The sequence below is a fragment of the Pinus tabuliformis genome, chromosome 7 (assembly GCF_031772625.1).
Source record: "Pinus tabuliformis cultivar Carrire ecotype Pingquan chromosome 7, CPIR1, whole genome shotgun sequence".
Lineage (NCBI taxonomy): Eukaryota > Viridiplantae > Streptophyta > Pinopsida > Pinales > Pinaceae > Pinus > Pinus tabuliformis.
The window spans coordinates 1624269885-1624295878 of record NC_142293.1 but is presented as its reverse complement, the minus strand read 5'-3'; the positions used below and the strand labels follow the sequence as shown (position 1 = coordinate 1624295878).

Here is a 25994-nt window from a genome sequence, read left to right as displayed (position 1 = left end):
GTGACTTAGCATCCTCTTGTACTCGGCCTCCTTTCTATTTTTTGGGACTATTTTTGGAGGGCACACATGTAGAGTGTTTCTTCTTGCTATTTTAGGACTATCTTGGAGGGCAAACTTGTGGAGAGATGATCGACTTGGCATCCCTCACATTCATACATGGAGTTGGTTACATTAGAATTCACACGTCTAGTGGTTGTATGCATGCATTCTTGGAGGGTGCATTTCATGTGGACACATAGCATTTGACTTGATTTGATGCTTATTTTTCTTGATGCACCGCTTCATAGGCATTGATCGGTCCATACTACTACTACATTTAGATGAGGGCAAATTGTCTTTGAAAGGCTAGTTTTCACATGTTGTAACATGGCCAACCATGGATTTAGCATAGATCTAACTACTATATTATTATAATATTTGTTTGAATTGTCATGGAGTTAGATAGATAATATATCTTATGGTCTAAGAGATTTAACTCATTGTATATAAAGAGGATTTTCTCTACATTTCAAAGAAGGAATTTGCAATTAGAGGATTGCGAAAGAGAGAAGTAATAGAAGATTGTAGAGTTTGGAGATGATTAATGTGAAGCTCCCTTGTATATCAAATCCTTGGAGACTAATGACAAAGTAAGGCATTGATCTATTTTGTTGTATGGTTAAGTACATGCTCATCAATTATGTGTGGAAAACCTCTATTGTCATTTTAATTTGAAGGCCTATTAGTGAATTTTTTTTCCATTTAGGAGTAAAGCAATGTGAGGACATTCTCCCTCTACTTCTCACTGTTATAATTCTGTTTTATTTCCTTCATCTAATAAAACTAGTTGCTGAAAACGAATTATAATTCAGCCCAATATGACATCACCTTCAAATTTCTTTGATTAGTGGCACCTCTAGCTCTCCAACATTAAGTTTTCAACATTAATTTTCAGCAAATACTTAAGGTTGAATTGCATCAAACTAGTTCTTTTGTTGAATTTTGTAGCTATGGTTGGTCTTCATAATTATTTTTTCATTCATTGATATATTTATAAAGCAAGTTCTTCATGATATTGTCAAAAGAGAATAATATTTGACATGTTCTTTATGTCAGTTTTTGAAAAGAGAAAAAAATTGAAAAAATAAATTTTGGCTCCAAAATAGCCAAGCTGTCCTTCCTTCTAGTCAAGTCGGCCCCAGTCAAAGAGGCACTCTTTCGGCAAGGAAGAAGAATATATAAAAGCACCCGTTCTCCATTAACTGACACACTTTGGATATCTTCTATCAAGCAAGTTCGGACCCTTTTGAGACAGGCAACAGGACGACTTAGATGCAGAATTGTGGATGTGTGAGAGGAAGAATATTGGGCAAATCTGAGGCACATTTCAATTGAAGAAGGGACAAATTTCTAAGGCCTGCTCTGAAAAGAAAAGGATGAATATCTATTGAAGAAGGATGATCTCCTAAGGAAAAGAGGAAAAAAACTCTAAGCCACTGTAATGTCGAATTTCTGAAGTATTACAGAGCTACAGGACCGAATTTGTAAGAGTAGAAGAGGGTTGAAATTCTTCCCTAGCAGAAAAGACCAGACTGAGTATCTTGGGAAGCCATTTGACTTGACTAGGAGGCAGATGGACCAGGTTTGACCTAACTATATTGAAGGTATGTTTGACCTTGTATTTGACTAATGTATCTTTGTTGAACTTGATGATTTCTCAAAGTAGAGGTCTACACCAGAAGAAGTCTAGAGATCCTCAAGTCATCATCTAAAGACCACAAAGACCCTGCTCAAGTTGAAGAGATCTACAAATCAAAGTAACCTGAAGACTACACATCCAAGAGAAGCAAGATCAAGGACGTTGTCATCATCGTCAAAAGTTCTAAGGCAATCTCCCTCTCATTGAAATAAGGATTTCATCTTATAAGACATCATCAAGAAGTCATCATCAATCATCATCAACAAGGACATCACCATCAAAGGATCTAAAGTGATCTCCCTCTCTGTGGAGTCAAGGATCACTCTTGAAGAGAACTATCTTCATCAAGGAGAAGTTCTCTATTATCTATATCATCATCAAATTCAAGGAAGCAGCAAGAGGAATAAGCATCTTCACAAGTAAGTATATTTGTGTCTACATCTAAATCTGTCAAAATGTCTTTTTGAAAGGAAAGCAACAAATTGGTTGGGGCTTCAAACTTTATTGCATGGAAGAAGAGGACAGATATGAATCTCACTGAAAATGAGGTCATGGAACATGTTAAAGGCTCAATCACCAAACCTCCAAAAGAAGATGCTCAAGCACTTGCAAGGTTTATGAAAGGGGAAGTAAGGGCTCAAAGGATTCTCATAGAATCCATCAAGGATCCCCTCATCCCATATGTATCTAAACTCGAAAGTTCAAATGATATATATGACAAACTGGTAGACTTGTTTTCCGTAAACATTGTAGGAGAAGTTATCTCATTAAGGAAAGAACTCTACAAGCTAAGGATATCAAAAGAAGAAGGAATAGCCTCATACTTTATGAGGATATATGAAATAAGGGATCAACTTCAAGATCTGGGAGAAATAATGTTTGACAAGGAGATGACCACCGTAGTACTAAATGCACTACCAGAGGAATGAGGGAACTTTACTTTAAGCATTTATGGGAAGAAAGAAGCGACTCCATTCAGGGATCTATGGTCACTATGCAAGATTGAAGAAACCATGTTGAAGGCAAAAATTGATGTAGGATCAAGTGAGCAAAATCAAGCATATGCTACAATGACAAAAAGAAAGGGAAAGTTTGGAAAATTTGGTCCTCAGAAAAAGAAGAACATGGCTAAGATTCAATGCTATGGATGTCAAGAATATGGGCATTACAAGAGAGATTGCCCTAAGCTCAAGAAGGACAATAACAAAAGGAAGAGAAGAAGCCCATATCACCGAAGAAGTAGAGGAACCTGAAAAGAAGAAATGCAAGAAAGAAGAAGTAAAAGATCTCTACTATGACTGAGATAGTCTTCCTCACCTAGTTCTTTTCAAGTTTTTGTCTTCAAGTTTTTTGTTGTAAGATTTGACTATCATGAGTCACTAAGAGAGAATCATAGGATGCATCATGGCATCATTGAAGCATTAAAACCAAGAGCTCGTGACATCATCATGAGAAGCATGAAAGATAGAAGAAAAAGAAGTCTATGGCAATCACCCATGGAAGAATATAGCTCTTGGTAACCTCACTAGAAGCATAAGTGGTACTTATGAAAAAAAAAGTCATCTAGTACAAAGCTCATCATACATCAGCCAAAAGGAAACATCTACAGGATGAGGATACTCAAGATCCTCTATTGGAATCTTCATCGGAAGGTTCACCAATCAAGAGGAAGCAAGTGTTTCATCAAGAATTCCAACTTGTAGGAATTCATGGGAGGATGGTATGATGTCAAAATAAGTAAAAAAAAGTCAAGGGATTGAAGTTCTTTCAATCAAGGAAGCTACTGAAGGAAGTCTAGATGACCTAAAAGGATAATGAGGTATGTATGCTTGTATTTGATAAAATAGAGTCATGTCATATGGTTGTAGGTAACATGGATAAATGCTCTATCTCAAGAGCATGATCAAAAGATAGGATCTCCTCTTTTGAAAGGATGTAGGAAGGCATGGGTCACACATTGACTAAATGAAATCAACATAATATGTCCTCATATGAAATATGAGGTGGTTGACTAAAATTGGAGGAACTCTGATTGGAAGTTCCTGGAAAAGAAATGTGTGAAGAAAGAAAGGAAGAGATCATGAAATATGCAACTATGGAAGAGGCAATCAACATCCAAGGACTGAAAGATTTGACTATGATATCTCCATGAAAGATATGAAGACCCTGATGAAGTCTGAAAAAGAAAGAGACCCTTGACAGCATATATCTTTTGGAGATGTGTCAATATGTATGCAGGATGTTGATGCTCACAAGAAGATGTCATGATGAAATACCATCACAAAGGTAACTTTGATTTAATGTTCATTTCTTATTTTAAATAATATCTGGATGGGCTTATGCAGGGCTGCCAAGGAAAGAGTTGTGGATGTCTTCCGCAACTGATGCCCATATAGCAGGATGAAAGATCCTTAAGGAAACATGGCATGAAGAAGGCAGCATGGCATGAAGGAAGACCAAATATGGACTAATGGATCACTTTCCAATGAAAGGAATGATGACATGACTGACTCATGGATGAAAGTGATGGATGGTCTGTGCCCTATAAAGAAGTCTCGAAAGATGTAGACTCTATGACAAAGAAGAAATTCATGACATCAAAGGAAGGAGTTCTACAAGCAACTGGTTATCCCATGATCTCCACCTGAAGAGTTGCTAGAAGCAAGTCCCTAGTCAAGAGGGAGCTTGGTCAAGTCCCTAGTTAAGAGGGAGCTTGGGTACATTCTTGTTTATAGGAATGGGTACATTCCTTCAGTGGAATGGGTATGTCCTCCCTAAGTTGAGAGGGAGAGACAGACACATCATTCTTGTCGTCACTTGAGAAGACAGAATGGAGGATTGGGTAAACATCCGGCATTCAATACTCTTTGAGGATGAGTTATGGCATCCAAGATAAGAGTAGTCGTAGAGGACCGATATTCTTTGAGGACTGGGAATACAAGATAAGAATAGTCCTAGTGAAACACACTTTGAGAACCCGGGTAGGGTATGTTCCAACTTCCAAGAAAGACAATGATGAGGGTGTCTATACATCAATGGTCTCGCCAACATTGTGCTCTGATCTTGTGGAGAGATATTGTTGTTAGTCAAGGCCTTGCTATGTGACAATGTTGGTTGACATGATGTTATACATATGGGTTACCAATCCGACTCTTCTTATGAAAATTCTTCAGATTGGGAATATCCAAGTACCTTGTATGGATTATGAATACCTCCCTAGTTAAGAGGGAGTGCTTGAAAGTGTAACTAGGTTCGGTCTTCATAATGACATGTAATCATGATTTTATGTAATTGATGTAAAGAAGAAAGTAAAATTATTTTTGTAATGCTTGAATCATGGGTTTCATGATCAAGGAATTGTATTTTATAGTTAAGGCTCCCATTGTGAGCCTTTAGGGTTGGTCATCATGTCATAAATTCTATTGAGTCAAAGTCAAAGTTTGAAGACCCATTTGGGCATATTATACATTGTAAAAAGCAAAGTTAATTGTGTCACAAACCCTCAAAGACCTTGTCACAAGCTCCCCTTGATGTTGGCCTAAGGATAAATCTAGAAAGGCTTGTCAGCCTTCTCACAAGGAAAAGTCGGCTTATTCTTGATGGACAGATCACTATATATAGGGCAACTCGACCTCACCTAGGACAAAACTCGGTCAAGTAATCAAGACAAGAAAAGGAGCACAAAATCACAAGAAGAGCAGCCTTATAACCAGCGAGAAAGAGGAGAAGAAGAGCGAAGATCTTTGGCATTGTTTTTGGATTAATCTCTTCACATGTGTGTCAGAAACTAGGGTTTTTGCAGCAGTATCAAATCAGTCCTTGAAGAAGTCATCAAGAAGGTCTCCAATCCACCTCCCATGCTAGCCGAAACACCAAGAGAAGTCTTCAAGTAAAGCAAAGGAGAAAAAGCATCCTAAACTCTCTCCATCTCCTCATACGTGCGGAATTACAAAGGTACAAATTGTAGATTTGTGGAAAAGGACTGAAATTTTAGAGTAACCGAGACTAGCAGGGCAAGAACACAATTTGACTTGTGTTGACTTGGGCCAGTAGAATAAGTAGTGACGAAGGGTCTTGTGAATTGGTCTTGGAGAGGTTGTTGTGTCAAGGGTCTTGGTCTTGGTATTCGTCAATTGAAGTCTCTATAAGAAGAAGAATTCGTTTTGAATTTTCCTCTCAAGTTGGAGAGGTTTTGGCCCTGGTTGTTTGCCTACATTCTATGTCTCTTATCTCCTTATTGTTTATGCTTTGGTAGTTGTTTGACGAAGAAGAACATTGTAATAATCTAAACAAAGAGAAGAACCTAATCTAATGAAGTAAAAAGTGTTCACAAGCAGTTATCATTAGAAGAGAAATCACCTAATCCTAATGCCCTAGATTTCTCAACACCTTAGAGATATGCCAACAGAAATGACCTTCAAGCCTCTTTTTCAAACCTTAGCTCTGATACCATGTTGAGAAATCGAGATGCTTACAGATTAGATTAGATTAGATTTCTCTTTCTTTGATAACTGCTTGTGAAATTTGTTGGCTTCTTATTAATTTAATTATGTTCTTCTTCATCAAACAATTATCAAATGTAAAAACATGAAGATCACAGTACACAAGAAACACAAGATATAGGCTCCAAGCCAAGGCAAAACCCCTCCAAGGGGAAAACCCAAAAAAATTCTCTTCTTATAGAATCAGATCAAAGTGAGATATCCAAGACCCATGACCCTTCTAGATGCCAAGTCAAACCCTCCTTCATAGAGAATTCATCAACAACAAGAGACCAGCAACAAATCTTCAGCAAGAGATAAGATAAGACAGAATTTCCACAAACCCTTCTCCAACTTCAGACTTCGGCCCTCCTTCTGCGAAATTTCAGAATTAATTGAGCGAATTATGTGTGTCCAAATGAGCTCAAATCATCCTCTATTTATAATGTCTAGAGCATTACAAATAGGCATGACCTTTGGGGCGGAGCCGACATGAAAGGTAGGGTCGACTTGGCATCTAGAGGTAATTTTGATGGAAATTACATAATTAAAAAATATTTTTCCTTTTTCTTTACAATAGGTCCAAATATACCTTTGACTCTTTGACTCAACAAATCCTAGAAGCGTGAAGAACATGCTTATATAATAAAATAATAATAATAATAAATATTTTTCTTCTTTCTCTTCTTTTTCTTTTACATAAAATATACAGTGATATAAATACAAAAATCATTATGAAGACCAAACCTAGTTACATTTTCTAACACAATTCACTCAATTAGTTCTGAAATTTCGCAGAAGGAGGGTCGAAGTCTGATGTTGGAGAAGGGTTTGTGGAAGTTCTCCCTTATCTCTTGTTGAATATGTGTTGTTGGTCTCTTGTTGTTGATGGATTTGTTGTGCAGAAGGAGGGATTGACTTGGCATCTAGAAGGTTGGTCATGGGTCTTAGATATCTCACTTTGATCTGATTCTATAAGAAGAGAATTACTTTGGGTTTTGCCCAGCTTGGAGCCTATATCTTGTGTTTCTTGTGTACTGTGATCTTCGTGTTTTAACATTTGATAATTGTTTGATGAATAAGAACATAATTAAATTAATAAGAAGCCAACAAATTTCACAAGCAGTTATCAAAGAAAGAGAAATCTAATTTAAACTACAAGCCTCCCGATTTCTCAACAAAGACCACCAATCTATGGGACTTTACATCATGTAATAATCTATAAGAGTTAATATAAACATGGGTTTCCTTCTAAAATCTCATTTATCTCTATCATTCTTATTTTCTTGCAAATTAATGTGATATATATCCCCCAAATACCCAATTGGGTGGGGGAGGTGAAGTGAAAAACTTCTAATACGCAGAAAAATATATATATAAATATTTATTAATAATTAATTGTCAGATGATGCTTGTTTACATTGGGGTTCCTGGCTTATATATCGCCATGGGCAGCCTTTGGGAAAGGGCATGATCTTATGATCGTGCCCTTTCGTCTAATTTAACCTAAAAACCTAAAACTAACTAATTTTTTACATAACATTGCCTTCCTCTCGAAAGAATGCTTTGTCCTCAAAGCATACGTAACGACGGATGTTGTTGACAAAATGCTTCATTCTCCCAAGAAGCGTCTTCTTCGGCTAAGTCCTTCCACTTGATCGGATATTCCAAGATGATCAAGGTCCCACACTTTAAAAGGTCGTGGATTAATCTCTCAATTTCCGTTTTTTGGTGATGTGGATATCGGTATGGCTTGATGTTGACGGGGTCTGACCCTGCCTTGACTTCTATTGTATGCTCAATTTCCCTATTAGGCGGCATCTTCATAGGTAGGTCTTGAAATACTTTTTCATGCTTTCGAATTAGATCTTGTAGCTCTGATGACTCTTCACTAGTCATATTTGCGGATAACATTTCTAATTGGTGACATTATACTACATAAGCGGGTGCTCCTTTTCGACTCAGCTTCATCATCTGAGATGATGATACAACTTGATTTTTGGGTGCTTGGAATCCGTGTAGTTTGTACTTCTGACCTCCCCATTTGAACTTTATAAATTGTACTTGATGGTTGGCAGCATAAGTACCTAATGTTCGTAGCCATTGGATACCTAAGACTACATCTACTCCTCCTAATGGTACCGTGAAGAACAGAGACTCTAAATTAAAGTCTTGAATTTGCAATTTGATCTTATGGCATTTCCCCACCTTTTCAATCTTCTTACCGTTAGCTACCATCACTTTCATGTTTCGTAAGGGAAATGAAAAAATATTGAGTCTCTTTGCCACGGTTGCATCTAAAAAATTGTGTGTGCTACCAGAGTCGATAAGAACCACTACGTTGTTCTTCTTTATGTGTCCTTTTAACTTTAAGGTCTGAGGTTGTGATATACCTGTCATAGTTGATAATGACACTTGCGGAATACTTCCGTCATCTAATTCTGATGAGAATTCTGGGGCATCTTTTATTTCTTCTATGTCAAAATCTTCACTGTTTGAATCTTTGGTTGCTTCACAATTATATAGGTTCTTTGGTTCTTTTCCTTTAGCACATCTATGTTTGGGATCCCACTTCTCACCACAGCGTTTGCATTTACCCTCTTTTATCCTTTGCATTTCCACATTAGATTTTTCCTCTTCACGACGATGTGGTGGAACATATCTCATATTATTTGAGTCCACATACTGGGGTATTCTTCGTCTTGAATATGTTTTTTCCGCTTTTAACCAAAATATTGGTTCAAATTTCTTTTCGACTGTTTTTGCTTTTCGTCTTGCTACTTCTATTGATGTAATGCCATGCATCTCAAGTTCTACTTGTAAATGGGTTTTGATTCCTGAAAAGTATGACTGAATTAGACGAGATTCTGATAACCTAGGTACTCGTGTTACTAAGGTCTCCCATTCTTGAGTGTATTCATCCACACTTCCTTTTTGTCGTAATTTGATGAGTTTTGAAAAGAACTCTTCTTCCTTTACACCTTGGAATCTTTTAAAGAATGCATCCTTAAATTTTCTCCAACTAATGACGTGTGTTGTCTTTTTCCACCACATATACCAATTATATGCTTCCCCTTCCATTTTCATGGATGCGTGCCTGAGCTTTTCGTCAATGTTCCACCAAGGTTCCGGGATGAGGGAGCGAGGGAGCGAGGGGGCGCGGGAGCGGCCTATGCAAAAGCTCCCCACCATTTTTTAGGAAACGTGGGGGAGCGTCAGGGTCTTAAAAACTTATAAATATAAAATATAATTTATTAATTGAGTCCACTATGACAATTGGGTTTGAATTGAAAAGCTGCAAAGCATGATCATTGATATGAATATCATTATCTAAATTTCTAATATCATATAAATTTAAAATTCTAATTTATAATCATACATCATAAACTAAACAATCTATTACAAAATTCACCAAACCAAACCAAACCACTTAAACTAAACAATCTATTACAAAATTCAATCCCAATTTTACCCATAACAATCAAATCTAATGTTTTATTTTAGACAAACAAGAACAACTTTATAAAGCACGGTGTGAAATTAAGGATGAGCCGCTTAGCAATACAATTTTTCTCACAAGCCACGGCAATCTTCCCTCGAAATCCTTAGCTTCTTACGGGATTAAAGGCCATGCGGTCTGAGCGGGCGTTGCTTCAAACTTTCAAGAACAATTGCTGCTTAATAGCATAATTATATTCATTTCAAATCTCCAAAGATCTCGACAATTCTGCTAAACCAGACACATATATTAAGTCAGCGACAGAAATCGCTGTATCTATAAAGCTAAGTCACATGACACGAGGACACGAGACACGGAGGACACGTAAATATGAGTATTCAATACGAAACGCAGCGACCTGGAAACAGGACATGGGGGACACATTTTATATATATTTAATAAAATATATATATATATACCGAAATATAGTTTTTTATCCATATTAAATTGCAGGTTGCAACTTATCTAATCAAATTAAAATATAATTACTTCTCAAAGTTCATAGTTCACTTTAAAAAAATAAATAGAATCAAAATTTACTATTTAGAAATTAGAATGTGATATGTTTGGTCTTGATTCTTGAATATTCATTGTTCATTGTTCATGTACAACTTACAAGCACATAAGAAAATAACTAAAGTCTAATCCTATTGATTTCCTCTGCCCCTCTTGCGAGAAAATGCCACAGCTTTCCCTTTCCCTCTAGATGTAGATGCTGGTGCTGGTGGAGTTGGCAGTGGAGTTTGGTATGCTCTAGAAGCTGAAGAACTAGAAGTAGGAGCTATAGGAGGTAGACCACATCCTCTACTAGTGGCAGGGGTAGCCCGGGCAAGTGGTGTCACCTGGAAACATTACAATCTCCCAATCCTGAAATCCTGAAAAACTGATAAGTCTGCTGCATTTTGAATGAAATCTAAAATTCTACTTTCTCCATATGAAATCCAATGAGGCCGGAACCGCTCTCAAACATCTTGAGCCATTTCATGGTAATGTTAAAAATTTAAGTAAAAGGATGAAAATGAAGATTACTTTAAGAATTTAACATTACCATGAATAGCATATCAATACTAGGGCCTAGACTTGATCATTAAGTTGCCCCACTCAAAAATTATTTGTTTCTTTCAAAAAAAAATGCAGCTTATGCAGGCAACGTTTTCTATCAACGGAATACGCGTTTTCCAGATGCAAGACACGACGAAAACCAGCGAATATGTTTTACATTTTACAGGACACAATGAAAAACGTTTTCGACACGTTTTAGGGCTGTTTTCGTGTCAGACACATAAAATACGGGACACGGGACCTTGGAGGACGTGTCCTGTGACTTAGCTATAAAGTCATCAAAAATACAAATATAATGCTGAGAAGGGAGCGTCTTTAGTCAACCACTTTCTTCCAACGTGTATATACATTCTATCTGAAAATTTCGTACACCATTTCATCAAACGAATACACACATCCTGGAGTTTATGTATATATATTTGGAGTGATCAAAATACGGTGTTTTCCAGCGATATAGGAATGCGAGTGACGTTATTTAAAGAATATGAGGGTGGTGTGTGTACTTATACATTGGAGACTCTGATATCTAGAAATATTAACAATTATATTACTTATTAATGACGGTCTGTTTCTTCATCCTGCAACAAAACGTGCTCTACATATGTGAGATCAGGATACGACTTGATGTTGGAATCTTACACCCTGTCATATTATCAACCTCCAAAACGTTAGCAGTGGAAGATGTAGACGGGAAACAAACCCCCTCGTCCCCCTTTCCGGAAACGCCCCCTCAAGAAAGGGAAACGACCCCCTGGCACGTCCCCTTGAGTTTCCTCATTTTTGGGAGCGTGGAGAAACGTCCCCTACTCATCCCCAAGTCCCCGGAGCGCGGGGGAGCGAGAAAACTAGACCCCTAGGGGGGGGCGAGTCCCTGTGGAACACTGCTTTTCGTCATCATCATTGATATCATATATCTCAAAGTATTCTTATGCTTTATTTATCCATGAAACATTGTTTTTTTCGTTTCCGTCAAATTTAGGCATCTCGACTTTTGCCCTTCGCTAGTATGTCACTAATGGTTGAGCAAAAAAGGGGTGTTGGTTGGTAAAAGTATCCCAGAGTTGCTTGTTTGTAAGAGTCGCGTTACTCATTTCTTGGTGGGGTGTCGCTGATTTTTTTGGGGATTCAACTTTTTCATGATAGTCTGTTGACTTTGTTGAATCTGATGAGTTGTGCTCTAGATTCTCTTCATTTTCTCGTAGTAGTTGTGCGGGTGTACAATTCATCATTTTACACAGAAGTTTCAACAATGTTAAGGACTCTCTGAGATCTACTTCTGTTTGGGCATGTTGATTTTCCATCTTTATTTCTATTCGATTTGTCGCACCCTGAAGATTTTTAATATTGTCAGTCAGCCCCTCAAGCTTGATCTGGAATTCATCTAATCTTTTATTGACCTCGTCGTAGTTGTTATACTTTATGCTCCGCATCCAACAATTTTTTTGGAAATCAGCCATTGTCATTGACATTGAGCGAGTATGTGGGGGCGTGTATTTATCTGCCAGTTTAATATTTTTTTAATTAATTAATTAATTAAATTAACCATATATATCTAAGTTACCGGATCCGGCACAGGCAGGTGGAGTATTGCCGGATCCACGGATCTGAACCGGATCCGGATACGGATACTCCAAAATACGGTAAAAATACGTATTTTTTAAATACACAGATTTTGGAAACGGCTAGCCTTTACAGGATACGGATCCCGCCGGTGGCTGCCGGAAGCGGTGATAGGTGGCCGAAAAAGTTAAAAAGGCAGATATTTTTTAGGTTTTAGGTTTAGATATTTTGTGGTCCCAGATATATTATAACATTTCTTTTGTCGGACTCTGCTGTGCTTTGTCTGCTTTGACCCTTTTCTTTTGTCGCCATTCCAACCGTCGGCCCCTCCTGCACAGGAATTTTTCGTTGCGGGCTTACCGCCGGCCCCACTGCACGCAGCACCATTCACTCTGGTCAGGCCGCCGGTTCCCCTGCACGCAGTGTTAACACAGTCGGGCAGCACTATTCACGCCCGCAAAAATTTTAAAAGCGCCGAGGGTTTAAGCGTTAACCAGGTAATTAAATTTTTAATACATTATTGTTATCAATTATATAGCGTAGCGTAGTGCACGGTTAATATATGTAGTGTAATATTAATATATTCATATATTAATGTTTAATAACAGTTATATTAATATAACAGCTATATAATATATTCGTATATTTATTATTTAATATTTATATATATATATATATATGTTATATAACATAATATAACAGTTATATTAATATTTAATATATGTTATTTACTGTTTAATGTTTAATGTTTAATGTTTAATGTTTAATAACAGTTATATATATTATATTCGTATATTTATTATTTAATATTTATATATATATGTTATATAACATAATAATAACAGTTATATTAATATTTAATATATGTTATTTAAAATTTTAAGCCATCATGTTATTTAAATTTTTAAAATGTATTTAAAATTTAAATTTAATTTTTTTAATGTATTTACAATTTAATTTTTAATTGTTTATGGATAATATTAATATATTATAATTTGACTTTTAAATGCAGTTGCAAGTAACCAATAGAGTCTATACCATTATCATAATGGAACCATCACAAGATTCACAACATGAGCATAGTGAAGGGGAAATCATCAAAACAGACCCAAAATCTCCTCTATGGCAGTATGTGGAAATTATTGGAAAAAACCCCGAAGGTGGTTCATTTAAATGGAAGTGCAATGAATGCCAAGATATAAAAAATGGCTCATATACTAGAGTGAAGGCCCATCTCACCAATCAAACTAACCAAGTATGTGGAGATTATTGGAAAAAACCCCGAAGGTGGTTCATTTAAATGGAAGTGCAATGAATGCCAAGATATAAAAAATGGCTCATATACTAGAGTGAAGGCCCATCTCACCGGTCAAACTAACCAAGGGGTGCAAGTATGCACCGGGCCAAAAGATGCAAATGGCAAACCTGGCCAAGGTTTGAATCCTGGAAAAATGAAATTCTATGCATCTTTGCAAGAAGCTGCTGATAGGAAACTTGCTATGGGAAAACACCCAGTTCAAAGTTCTACAACTAGGCCTCCATTGCCATCTAGGCCTGCTGCTACATCTAATAAAAGGGCCACTCTAGGCCCTCTTGAAGCGTGTTTCAATAATCAAGGTAGAGACATCGCTGATGAACATGTAGCTCGTTGCATCTATGCAAATGGGCTAGCATTCAATTTGGTGCGTTCCCCTTACTGGCAACAAATGATTAAGGCAGTTAATGAAGCGCCAAAAGGGTACAAAAGCCCTGGATATGAAAAGGTCCGCACTACCTTGTTGGCATCAGAAAGGCAATCCGTGGATAGACAGCTACAGGCAATCCGGGATACATGGGCAGAAACAGGGGTGTCCATCATTTCTGATGGATGGAGAGACCAAAGAAACCGCCCATTAATTAATGTTGTTGCAGTATGCCCCCAAGGGGCAATGTTTTTGAAGGCTGTTGATTGCAGTGGAATAGAGAAAGATGCATCTTTCATATCCACAATTCTTATTGATGCAATAGAAAGTGTGGGGCCACATAATGTTGTCCAAGTCATTACGGACAACGCACAGGTTTGTAAAGTTGCAGGTTTGATTGTGGAGGGTCGATATGATCACATCTTTTGGACTCCATGTGCAGTCCATTCATTGAACCTTATGCTTGCCAAGATTGGTGAGATTGAATGGATTAATGAAATATATGTAGCATCAAAAGAAATCCAAATGTTCATAACAAATCATTCAATGTCCCAAGCCATTTATCGGGGTTTTGCAAAGTTGGAGCTACTGAAGGTAATTTTTTTAATCAATACTATTTGTATTAGAAATAATGAAATTCTTATTTTTAATTACAAATTTATATATGGTTTCTCATTTGAGATTTGGCCTTTTGAAACTTATAGGTTGCTGAAACTCGTTTTGCCTCCCACACTCTTGTCATAAAGAGACTTGTGGAGGTGAGACAAGCACTACAAGCAATGGTCATTGACCCTCTTTGGGAATCATGGAGGACTTCCACTTCTGATAGAGGGCAAAAAATCAAGTCCATCATTCTTGATGATGCATGGTGGGACAAGGTTCAATATCTTCTACGGTTCACTGAACCAATCTTGACCTTGATCAGGGCATTTGATACAGATACACCTTGCTTGGGGGAAGTTTATGAAAACATTGATAGTATGTTGGAGAGGATAAGGGAAATTATCAGGGCAAGTGAAAATGACCCTCATGAAACATTCTATTATTTAGTGAAGGACATAGTTACAGAAAGGTGGAACAAAATGACCACGCCATTACACCTTCTGGCATATGCATTGCACCCTAAATACTATCATTCTAAAATTTTGTCTTTACCTGGTAGAGCAGCACCAAACAAAGATTCTGAAGTGGTACAAGGATACAAGACAGCCTTGAAGAAAATTTATAGAGATATGGGAGTTGCAATGGAAGTCCGCCAAGAATTTGGAGGGTTTGTACAGTCTACTGGTAGCTTTTCAGATCCAGTAGCTATGGATGATCGAGGACATCTTGATCCTATTACTTGGTGGGGCTTCCATGGTGGGGATAGCATTCATCTGTCTACTCTAGCCACTAGGTTGTTATCACAGGTTGCTAGTTCCTCATCAGCTGAGAGGAATTGGAGTACATATGGCTTCATCCATTCAGTGAAGCGAAACAGGTTGGGAGCGGCAAAGGCTGAGGACCTTGTTTATGTTCATTCCAACCTCCGTCTTCTATCACATGTTGAACCAGAGTATAAAAAAGGTCCGAGCAGGATGTGGGATGTGGAGCCTGAGATCTCTGACTTGAACCTGACACTGAATGCCATGACTCACCTCAACCTACTTGAGGATATTGTTCCACCACCAGTCCAGCCTACTGATGCAACTTCCTACATTCCAGGACCCCCATCATCTATTCATGATGTAGAGTTGCAATATGCAGAAGATATAGATCCATTTGAGGATATGTAAATGTATTTACTATTATCATTCATGATATTATGAATCATGATCCTTGGACCTTTTTGTTACTTTGTATGAGGGACGATGCACCATTTCAATGTTTTAATCTTCATATTTATGATTTTATCATTCAATGTTCTAAAAATGTTTGATGGTTTCATGGAGTATTTGATTTTTTAGCTTTAAGGTGTTTTTTAAAAGTTTAAATAATTAAATAAATAATTAAATATAAATATATATATATATATATATATATATATATATATATATATATATATATATTGTACGTGACGTATCCTTGCCGTATCCGGATCTTAGATTTTCAAAAAACTAGCGGATCCGGATCCGGATCCGTATCCGTATCCGTATCCGTATCCGAATCCTGGTAACTTAGATATATATATATATATATATATATATATATATTTGTGGTATCATATACATATATTATAATTAAATTAATAATTATATATATATATAATTTGTGGTATCATATACATATATTATAATTAAATTAACGTTTAATTATATATATATATATATATATATTCGTAGTGGTAGTAACGCGTATGATATCTATATATATATATATATATATATATATATATATATATCATACGCGTTACTACCACTACGAACAGTCACGTCGTATCTTTTTTGACTGTTCAAAATAACTCGAATTTTACCGCAGATTTATGATGGACTACTGATAATTCGGCGTTCACCAGGGACACGACGGCTGCAAGAAAAAAGCGACTGGCGGAAGGGAGGAAGCTGACGGGATAAGTCTGGACAGCGGACGGATGGGGATGGGTATGCCGAAGACTACGAACGGGAGTTTGGAGGTGTAGAGAACGGATGCAGCGAGGGAACGGGGGTGCTAAAACAGCGGCTAGGAGTGTGTATGGCAGCAGCAGGGTCGGCTGAGAGAGAATGAGACGGATGGCGAGGGGCACAAGTTACAGCCCGGAGCGTGCGTTATGTATAGATGACAGTCGCACGGATAAGAGAAGAAACGGTGGAAAGAGGGCAGAGGAGCAGAACAGTAGTATGAACAGTGTGACAGAATGAGCGATGGAATCAATCACAAGAGCGATAAAACTGCTAGCTGCACCACTACCGGTCGAGGATGAACTGCTCTGATATCAAATGAAGTGAAAAATTCTGATACGCAGAAAAATATATATATAAATATTTATTAATAATTAATTGTCAGAAGATGCTTGTTTACATTGGGGTTCCTGGCTTATATATCGCCATGGGCACCCTTTGGGGAAAGGGCATCATCTTATGATCGTGCCCTTTCGTCTAATTTAACCTAAAATTAAATAATAAACCTAAAACTAACTAATTTTTTACATAACAGGAGAGAGGCATAGTCATGGTGCCAAGTGTTCCAGTTTCAGAAATCTATACATGTTTCCACATTTCATGTGACTTAGGATTAAACTCTTTTGCAAAGATTTGGGGCTGTTAGAATGGATCCTTGCAAGAATAAAAGACAACATGCAAAATAAAACAATGTTTGGTCTTATCTCAGATTAATGTTATCTGAACTAAGCATGTTTTCACATATTTGGATGCAATGTCACATGGTTCGAGTTCGAGTTCGGGTTCGACAATGATTAGGTTCAGTTTGAATTCGAATTTTTTGATGAGGTTTGCCATTAGGTTCGTGTGTATATATATATATATATATATATATATATATATATATATATATAAATAGTAAGAAATCAACATCAGTAAACATAAAAAATGCTATCACGGACATGGAAACTGCAAGGATAAATTACAAGATTGAGTTGTGAAAAGAAGTTATGAGTTTTGATCTATGGACTTGGTCAACGACTATGAGGTTCGATGAGGTTTGCCAAACCTCATCATTTTTTTAAGGTTCGCCAAAATTCGAACCTCAAGGTTAAGGTTCGACGAACCTTGTGACATAGTTTGGATGCACCTCATGCTGAACTCAATCAATGATGTTCACAAGGCAACTGTAGAAAGTTTCCATATATCATATAGGAGGAACAAAAAGATGTATGCAGCAGTTTGCCTCGATTATCAAGGAATGCCTTTGTCATCAGGACATCCATACTTTCCATCAGTGATATATTGCCTATATAACGATATATCACCTATATCGCGATACATTGAGTCATTCCCCAAGCCGATAATCTCAACGATAATTATAGCAATAATTTCATCTTTTGAAATTATCACAATAATTTCAGTAATTATTGCAAGTCAATGGAAATTATCACCCTGTCCAAAATTCACATCAGTCTCGCCTTATAACCAGATTCTTGGTCTTTTAACTCTCAGTTGCAAAAGTGGTTAGGGGATACTGTGACCATTTTCCATCAGGCAAACAAGGGGAAATCCATGTTTTCATTGCCGTGATTCATTTCATGAGATACATTTATTTTTATTTTGAGCTTATTTGGTATCATCCTGTCAGGACTTATGACTCAGGACAGATATCATATTTCAAGATCAATGTCTGATGTACCACTTGGCATCTTATAGACTTATACATCTTATATGTCAATTTTATTTTCATATTTACGTAGCAATGTCTTTGTTTGATGTTATTGTCGCTTTAGATCAAAATGTTTACAAAATAGAAAAAATTATTATTTTTGTAATTTTTTTCCCAATATTTTCATATCTTTTCCGTGGCATTGCCAATGGCAATAAGTTATATTTCAAGCTGGCAGACCCTTCGCAATAAATTCACAACAATGATAAATGTAACATCACTTCCCATGACCCTTAGCAATGGGCCAAGGGAATTTCATCTTGAATCTAGAAATAATATACTACTAGATTATTATTACTAATCAAGAAAGGCTGCAAAAGGTGTTCTACCATAAAGTGAACTAATAAACACAGATCTTCAGTGTACATTAAGCAAGAAGCCCATTTCAGTTACAGTTGAAATAATGATTATTGTTCGAGGTTATATGAGCCCTTGTAAGATTGAAGTACTGGAAAGTCAGCATGAAGTATTTTCATCTGTACTTGAAGCTTGGAGGGTTACAGGCAGTTACTTGGGTCTGAAATTTAAAGTCTTTTTAACTATTTCGCAGTTGGCTTTAAAGCAACATATTAATAGTCATGTATAATATGACTGCAAAAATATTAGAACATGCCTACTTTTGTGTTGTTCCAATGTCTGAAGACAACATGAACAGATTTACTATCTGATACAGATAGATAGCTAGAGGGGTACACACTGCAGGCAGACATTCAGGTATAGATAGCAGCTATACCGGGCCTTATTTCAGCACCAACATCATTTTCATTGGCCAATGTGTAGGAAATAGCAACAAAACAATTAACCAATGCATGATATTTCTTTCTGATACACAATGGCCCACTCCACAGGAAAAGACTATTTGGATATGGTAATCACTAATCTAGATTTTACAGCTAGGAGGGTATTAACATACTTCCAAAAACACTAATCTAGATTTTACAGACGAAAGAGGACCAACATTGTAAACTTTCCTGCTGCACATATCCCCCCTTAGTAAATGTTCTCTCGCTCCCTCAGACACAGATCCCATAGCGAAAAAGCTATCATGAAGCAAAAAATCATTTATCTAGCTTTTATGGTTGAAAGAGAATTAACATACTCGGTGGACCTTCCTGCTGCAGCAAAAAGATCAGCCCAATGCCGCCCATCAGTCTTCCTCGCAACACTTACAACAACATCCAAGTATTCTGGAAAATGCCTAATCAGGTTACATGTCTGTTCCAAAAGTGATGAGGCACTGCTCTTCACAGGACCAGAATAGTTATTTTTATTTGTATTTTGACTGCAATCAAAAAGTTATTACAATCCAGTTAGATGATATTTCAACCTTTAAAATAAATATATGAATTGAACATCAGTGATTAGACTACTGGTATAAATCATGGCATATTTAACTAGCAGTAACAATTCCATTCTGATCAACATTTCCATCCTGATTCAACATTTTCAGCTTTTTTGTTGATGTTCCTAACACTCCTATAATTGTGTGCTTGATAGAAGGAAAACCATATAAAGAACAAAGATGCAATAGCAAAAAGTTCAAGACAAATGGAAATAAAAAAAATAAAAATAAAAAACATAACTATACACCTTAGCATTTACACAAAAGTACATTTTAAAAACAGACATGACAAACAGTTTACAATGCCAGTCCTCACTCGCAGTTTTTAGATAAACTCAGGCATAAGGAAGGATAACATCCAATCTTACCATCAGATCAGGTGGATATGCTCATAATTAGTAACACATGAAGTCATAAAGGGTTTTACTTTAAGAAATCAAGACCTGGAACAAACATCTCATCCAGTTGAAGAAGAGAAGCAAACCACAAGCATCAAAAAAGTTCCAAACCTGTGAAAAAATTGTAAATAAAAACAAGTCCAGGAGGAGAAAGAAATAAAAGTTGACTCGAGAATTGAACAAAAATGAGCAAAAATGACAAGAAAATAGTATTTGTAAAAGTCCAGTCTTATCTCAAAATTTTAACGTCACCAAAGAAACCAAAGACAGCAGAGAATTAAAAATGGCATGATATAGGACGAAGAACGAATGACTAAATTGGGACTGTACAAGATGAAAAACAACATATCCAATCTAACATGAGATAGGACAACCACAAAAGCAGAATCACAAAATGGCGTGGCATGTTGTTAGTAGTTACCAGGAACTAGAATAGTCAACAAAAATAACAGCATTACTAATTAGAACAAATGTATGTATCAGTGTCACCAATTTTTCTGGGTTTTTCAGGACCAACTTTATGCTTGCTCATATTTCCCCATTATTTCCAATAATTTTTCCCTGCAGGCCCTCAGCAATACATTCCCCAAAACAGTATTTGCAACATTGGTTTGTATACAGCAGAACAAGCACGAAGATCAGAGTCAAATAGAAAATAAAACCTTGAGAAGAAGAAAAACATATAGCCAAAAATTTTGTGTCAAATGCAAGTGTCCTAAGTCTGTCATTTCAAACTGCTTTTTAAGGTTGGACTTCACATGGTTTATAAGGTTGGAATCACTACCAGTAAGGATAAGATCATCAACATAAAGAACAAGAATGATAAGAGACTTACCCACTTTCTTGGTGTAGACAGTATTGTCAGAATGACACCTAGAAAAGCCAGTGTCTAAAAGAAAGCTATCCATTTTGGCATGCCAAGCCCGAAGGGCTTGCTTGAGACCATAAAGGGATTTCTTAAACTGACATACAAGACTAGAGTCTGTTTGTATAAAGCTAGGAGGTCATTCTATATAGATTTCTTCATGCAAGTCCCCATGCAAGAAGGCAGATTTAACATCCATCTGATGGACTTCCCATTTGAAAGACGAAGCAAGGGAAAGAACAAGGCAGATAGAGTTCATTTTGGCAACAGGGGAGAAGGTTCCAGTGTAGTCAATGCCTTCAACTTGTGAAAAACCCTTAGCAACAAGACAAGATTTATGTTTATCAACTTTTCCATCTAGTCCAAACTTGGTTCCATAAACCCATTTGCATCCAACAAGTTTTCGTCCTTTTGGAAGAGGAACAAGGTCCCATGTATCATTTGCCAATAATGAACGATATTCGTCATTCATAGTTGCATCCCAATCTAGATGGCCTAAAGCTTCTACAAAGGTGTCAGGATCATAATTCGCTAAAGCTTGAGCCAGTAAAAAAGAGGATCTATCGAACTGAGTGTTGAAGAATCTAGGGCAAATGTAGTTAATGTGATTCTTCTTAGCATGATAACTATTTGTGAGGTGTTTTTCCATTTTTCTTCTTATTCCAATCTTCACTGATTATTATTAGAGTGTGTCTTCATTAGTTCATCAAATAGCTACCAAAACAAAGAGACAAGAACACAAGATGTTGGCATCCTGCCAGGGCCAAAACCTCTCCCTCTTGGAGAGGAAAACCCGCATAAAATTCTTCTTATAGAGATTCCAATTGACGAATACCAAGACCCTTGACAAAATTGACTCAAGATTACCTCCAAGATGCTTATCACTATCCCCTGCACTGTTCGGCCTTCAATCCACAGTCTATAGACTTTATGTCACTGTACTCCTTTAGTTTTCGGTCTCCTTATACCTTCGTTGTCTTGTCATAGTCCTCGGCTCCTCTTCCTCAGCTACTACAGTTCTTTGCTCAGGAATAAGTTACTTTAATCATGCCACTGTCTTGAGACAGTCCTTCATGTTCTTCGTTATTCTGATGATGATAGGACAGGCTACCACCGAGAGGAGATATGTGTATATATAGTCTTCCGAGAGCTATATCCAGACTTCACCGAGAGTTGTCACTGTGTATATATATAGTCTTCCGAGAGCTATATTCAAACTTCACCGAGAGTTGTCACTGTGTATATATATAGTCTTCCGAGAGCTATATTCAAACTTCACCGAGAGTTGTCGCTGTGTATATATATAGTCTTCCGAGAGCTATATTCAAACTTCACCGAGAGTTGTCACTATGTATATATATAGTCTTCCAAGAGCTATATTCAAACTTCACCGAGAGTTGTCACGATGTATATGTAAGAGGCAGACTTCACCGAGATATGTATCACCCTTGATCACTGTGTATTGTGTTACTTCTTCTTCGTTGACTGTTCTAAGATGATCCGAAGACTTGTGGGTGTAATGCAACGTCACTCCTTATATATATAGATTAGTGTTGGTGTATTAGGCCAGCATGAGTGCCTTAAGCTAGGCCGACGTATCATTCAAGGAGATCATTATCTTTTATTTAGCCGACTTGCACAAGGATAGTGACATTTGTTCTTGGAGTGTAGATATTTGACATCATGACTTCTATAATACTTATGTTGAGACATAAAATCCTAAAGACATCAAGAAGAAGTCTTTGACCTATGGTAAACATATCTTTCTCATGAAACCCATGATGCAAGGAATAATAATATTTTTTTTCTTATTTTACATAATTTTATAATTACAAGTCATAATGAAAACCGAAGCTAGTTACATTTTCTTCAACACTGCGAACATGTACGATGTTGATTTGTAGGATCACCTACAAGAGCACTTGCTATATCTCGAGTAGCGCGGACCCATTTTGGAAGCTAAGGAGTTGAAGGAGGATCCCAAGAAGGTGGGGGAGGATTGTCATCCTCGCTGTCATCATCTAAAGAAGGAATATTTTCAGAAGTAGAAGGGATAGAGAGAGGTGTCACATTCGCCAAACTAGGCTCATAGGCCGATATATTTTCAGCAAACGTTACATCTCTTCTAATGATAATATTTTTGGATTTAAGTTGAAGAAGTCTATATCCTTTGACATATTCAGAATATCCAACAAAAATACATTTTGCACTCTTAGGTTCTAAGGCTTTATGTTTCTCATCTAGAATATGGGCCCATGCTTCACTTCCAAAAACACGAAAGTGACTTATATATGGTTTAATTGAGCTCCATGCTTCTTTTGGAGTGATATTCTTTAAAACCTTAGTAGGAGTGCGATTTACTATGTAATTTGCACAGTTAATTGCTTCTGCCCAAAAATTAAGAGTAAGTCCTTTAGATTAAAGCATACAATTAGCCATTTCCTTTAAGGTGTGATTCTTCCTTTCAACTACACTATTTTGTTGTGGAGTATATGGAACAGCATGTTGCAATTGAATTCCATGCTCAGTGCAAAATTTGATGAATTTGTTGTTAACATATTCCCCGCCGTTATCAGATCTTAGCTTAAAAATTTGATGTCCAGATTGTTTCTCAACAAAGGCCTTAAAGGCCAAGAACATGTTAAAGACTTCACTCTTGAGTTTTGAGAAGTATACCCAAGTGCCTCTGGAGAAATCATCAATGAAAGTTCAGAAATACTTGTAGCCAGAGAATGAAACAACTAGAAGTGGACCACTTAAATCACTATGCACAAGCTGTAAAGGGGCTGAGGCGTTCCAAGAGGCACATTTTTCAAAACTACCCCGATGATGTTTTCCGAGTACACATCCAGAACAAACACCATCTCTGCAAGATACCATAGGAAGACCTGTCACCATATTTTCTTTACAAAGATGTCGAAGAAAGCGATAGTTTAAGTGACCAAATCGCTCATGCCAAAGTTTGTTCACTTCATCATTATGAGCAACAAATACTGGGGGAAGAGTTGATGACCCAAAGTTGTTAAACTTATACAACCTTGTAGAATCATTAGAAATGCCAGTAGCTAAAATATGTCTAAGATCTCTTAGGTCCTTAATTAAAACATCATGAGGTTAAAATTCAACGGTTTTACCTTCACTTGAATGAGTTATCTGATATACAAATAGAAGGTTGCAGGCTAAGGTAGGAACACATAATACATCATTGCATTGACCATACAACACTAACAGATCTATCATCACCAACATATATATTTTTGGTATTACAATCATTTAAAGAAGAAAACATGGCTTTAGTTTTGGCCATGTGATAAGAAGATCCAGAATAAATGAGTCACTCATGAGAATGAGAAGAAGAAGATACATTTAGTGCATAACCAGACCGAGATGCTTGATAACCACATGCAGAAAGTGTTATTCTAGAAGATAAAGTTGAAGTTGAAAAGTGCTCCAAATCGATGTTATGCTTCTTCATTGTTGCTTCCAAGGCTTCCATCTTCTTAAAGCATTTGGATTCTAAGTGGCCATCACGATTACAAAAGTTGCAATGTTTATCAGTCTTCTTCCCTTTGTTTTTAGTTGCCTTATAATTTTGTTGAGTTTATTTTTCATTTTTGGACTGAAATGGCTTAGGACCCTTGTTTGGTTTAGGACCATTCTTTTTAGGATGTTGCTTCTTAGGATTCTTTGAACTTGGTTGTTGTTGGGCTGCTAAGGCTTTCTTAGAAGAGTTTATAGTATTAAGAAAACCAAGATGTAAGAGTTTTTCTTGTTCTCTTATTAAAGAATCACAAAAGGCATCAAAAGAGGGGAACTTATAGTCTTGTCCTTGAGAAATAAAAGCTTCTCTAATAGAATGGAAGGTGGAAACAAACACAGAGTAGGTTGGTCCTAACTTAGTAAGAATGGAATAGATAAGGCTACCATCTTCTTTCTTAACCTTAACACCTTCCAAGAGAAGTCTAAGGGTCTTGAACTTGGACAAAAAATCTTCAATGGAAGAAAAATTATTGGGGTCCAATGTAAGCAACTCATTTTCGAGTTGATGGGCTCTAATTTCATTTTTAATTCCAAAAACTTTATTGAGCTTTTTCATTGCTTCATCGGGGGTATCAATTTCTACAATATGGAATCTAAGGTCTGGAGAAATAGACATCCCTATCAACCCACGTGCTTGATCTTTCTTATTTTCCCATTTGACTTGCTTATCTTTATCTTGAGGTTTAGACTCTTGGCCTGAGGCTATTCTATAAAGACCTTTACTTCTAAGTAAATCCACCATGTAGGATAGCCATTGGAAGTAGTTGGTGCTGTCAAGAATAATTAGGCATGGACTTTCCATTTTAAAAGAAACTGAAGTTGTATATGTTAAAACTAAGTGTTCCAATGGAAATATCTTGAAAAATTAGGTCGATTCAAAAAAAAAGGATAGCCATTGGAAGTAGTTGGTGCTGTCAAGAATAATTAGGCATGGACTCTCCATTTTAAAAGAAACCGAAGTTGTATATGTTAAAACTAAGTGTTCCAATGGAAATATCTTGAAAAATTAGGTCGATTCAAAAAAAAACGGCTCTGAAAATAGCTTTCGGATGAAGAAGTTATGGCTTTTTGAAGAAAAGTTGTTGAAGATGCCAACGAACCACGTGAATGTTGGGAAGTTGATGATAATGTTATATTTAAAAAAAAAATCCCCCCTTTCCAAACTTAATCTAATTAGCTCACTTAAAAAAAAAAAAAAATACTTTATGTGACCCGCTTTTATAAATAACTGAGTCACTTTTACAATGGTACTTTATGAACTATCCATTAAATTGTAACTTAAATAAAAGATAGAGTGACTTTAGAATTATAAGTGACTCACTTTTTATAATGGGTGAAAACACTTTTACGTAAAGTAACTTTAAAACATAAGTTACATGTGCATTTTGAAAAAGTAACTCAACAAAAAGAAAGATTTGAACCCAAGACCTCTATTCTCATAAAGTAACTTTAGACCAAGTGAGCTAGTTTAAAAGGTTAGTAATTTTTGAAAAGGAGAAAGGGGTTTTTTTTTCGCTCACTGAACCTTTGGGGTGCGTGCTTACTTGAAAAACCCCTTTTTGCCTAGAAAACGAAAAAA

At 36.6% G+C, this 25994-nt stretch overlaps 1 protein-coding gene across 1 annotated transcript in view; it reads right to left on the bottom strand.

Moving 5' to 3' along the window:
* Positions 1–25994, bottom strand: part of LOC149254455 (uncharacterized) — a 352448-nt gene that overhangs the window by 122277 nt on the left and 204177 nt on the right. The window contains 1 exon segment of the mRNA XM_089460161.1: positions 19370–19552. Within this exon segment, the coding sequence (XP_089316287.1) occupies positions 19370–19552 (183 nt within the window).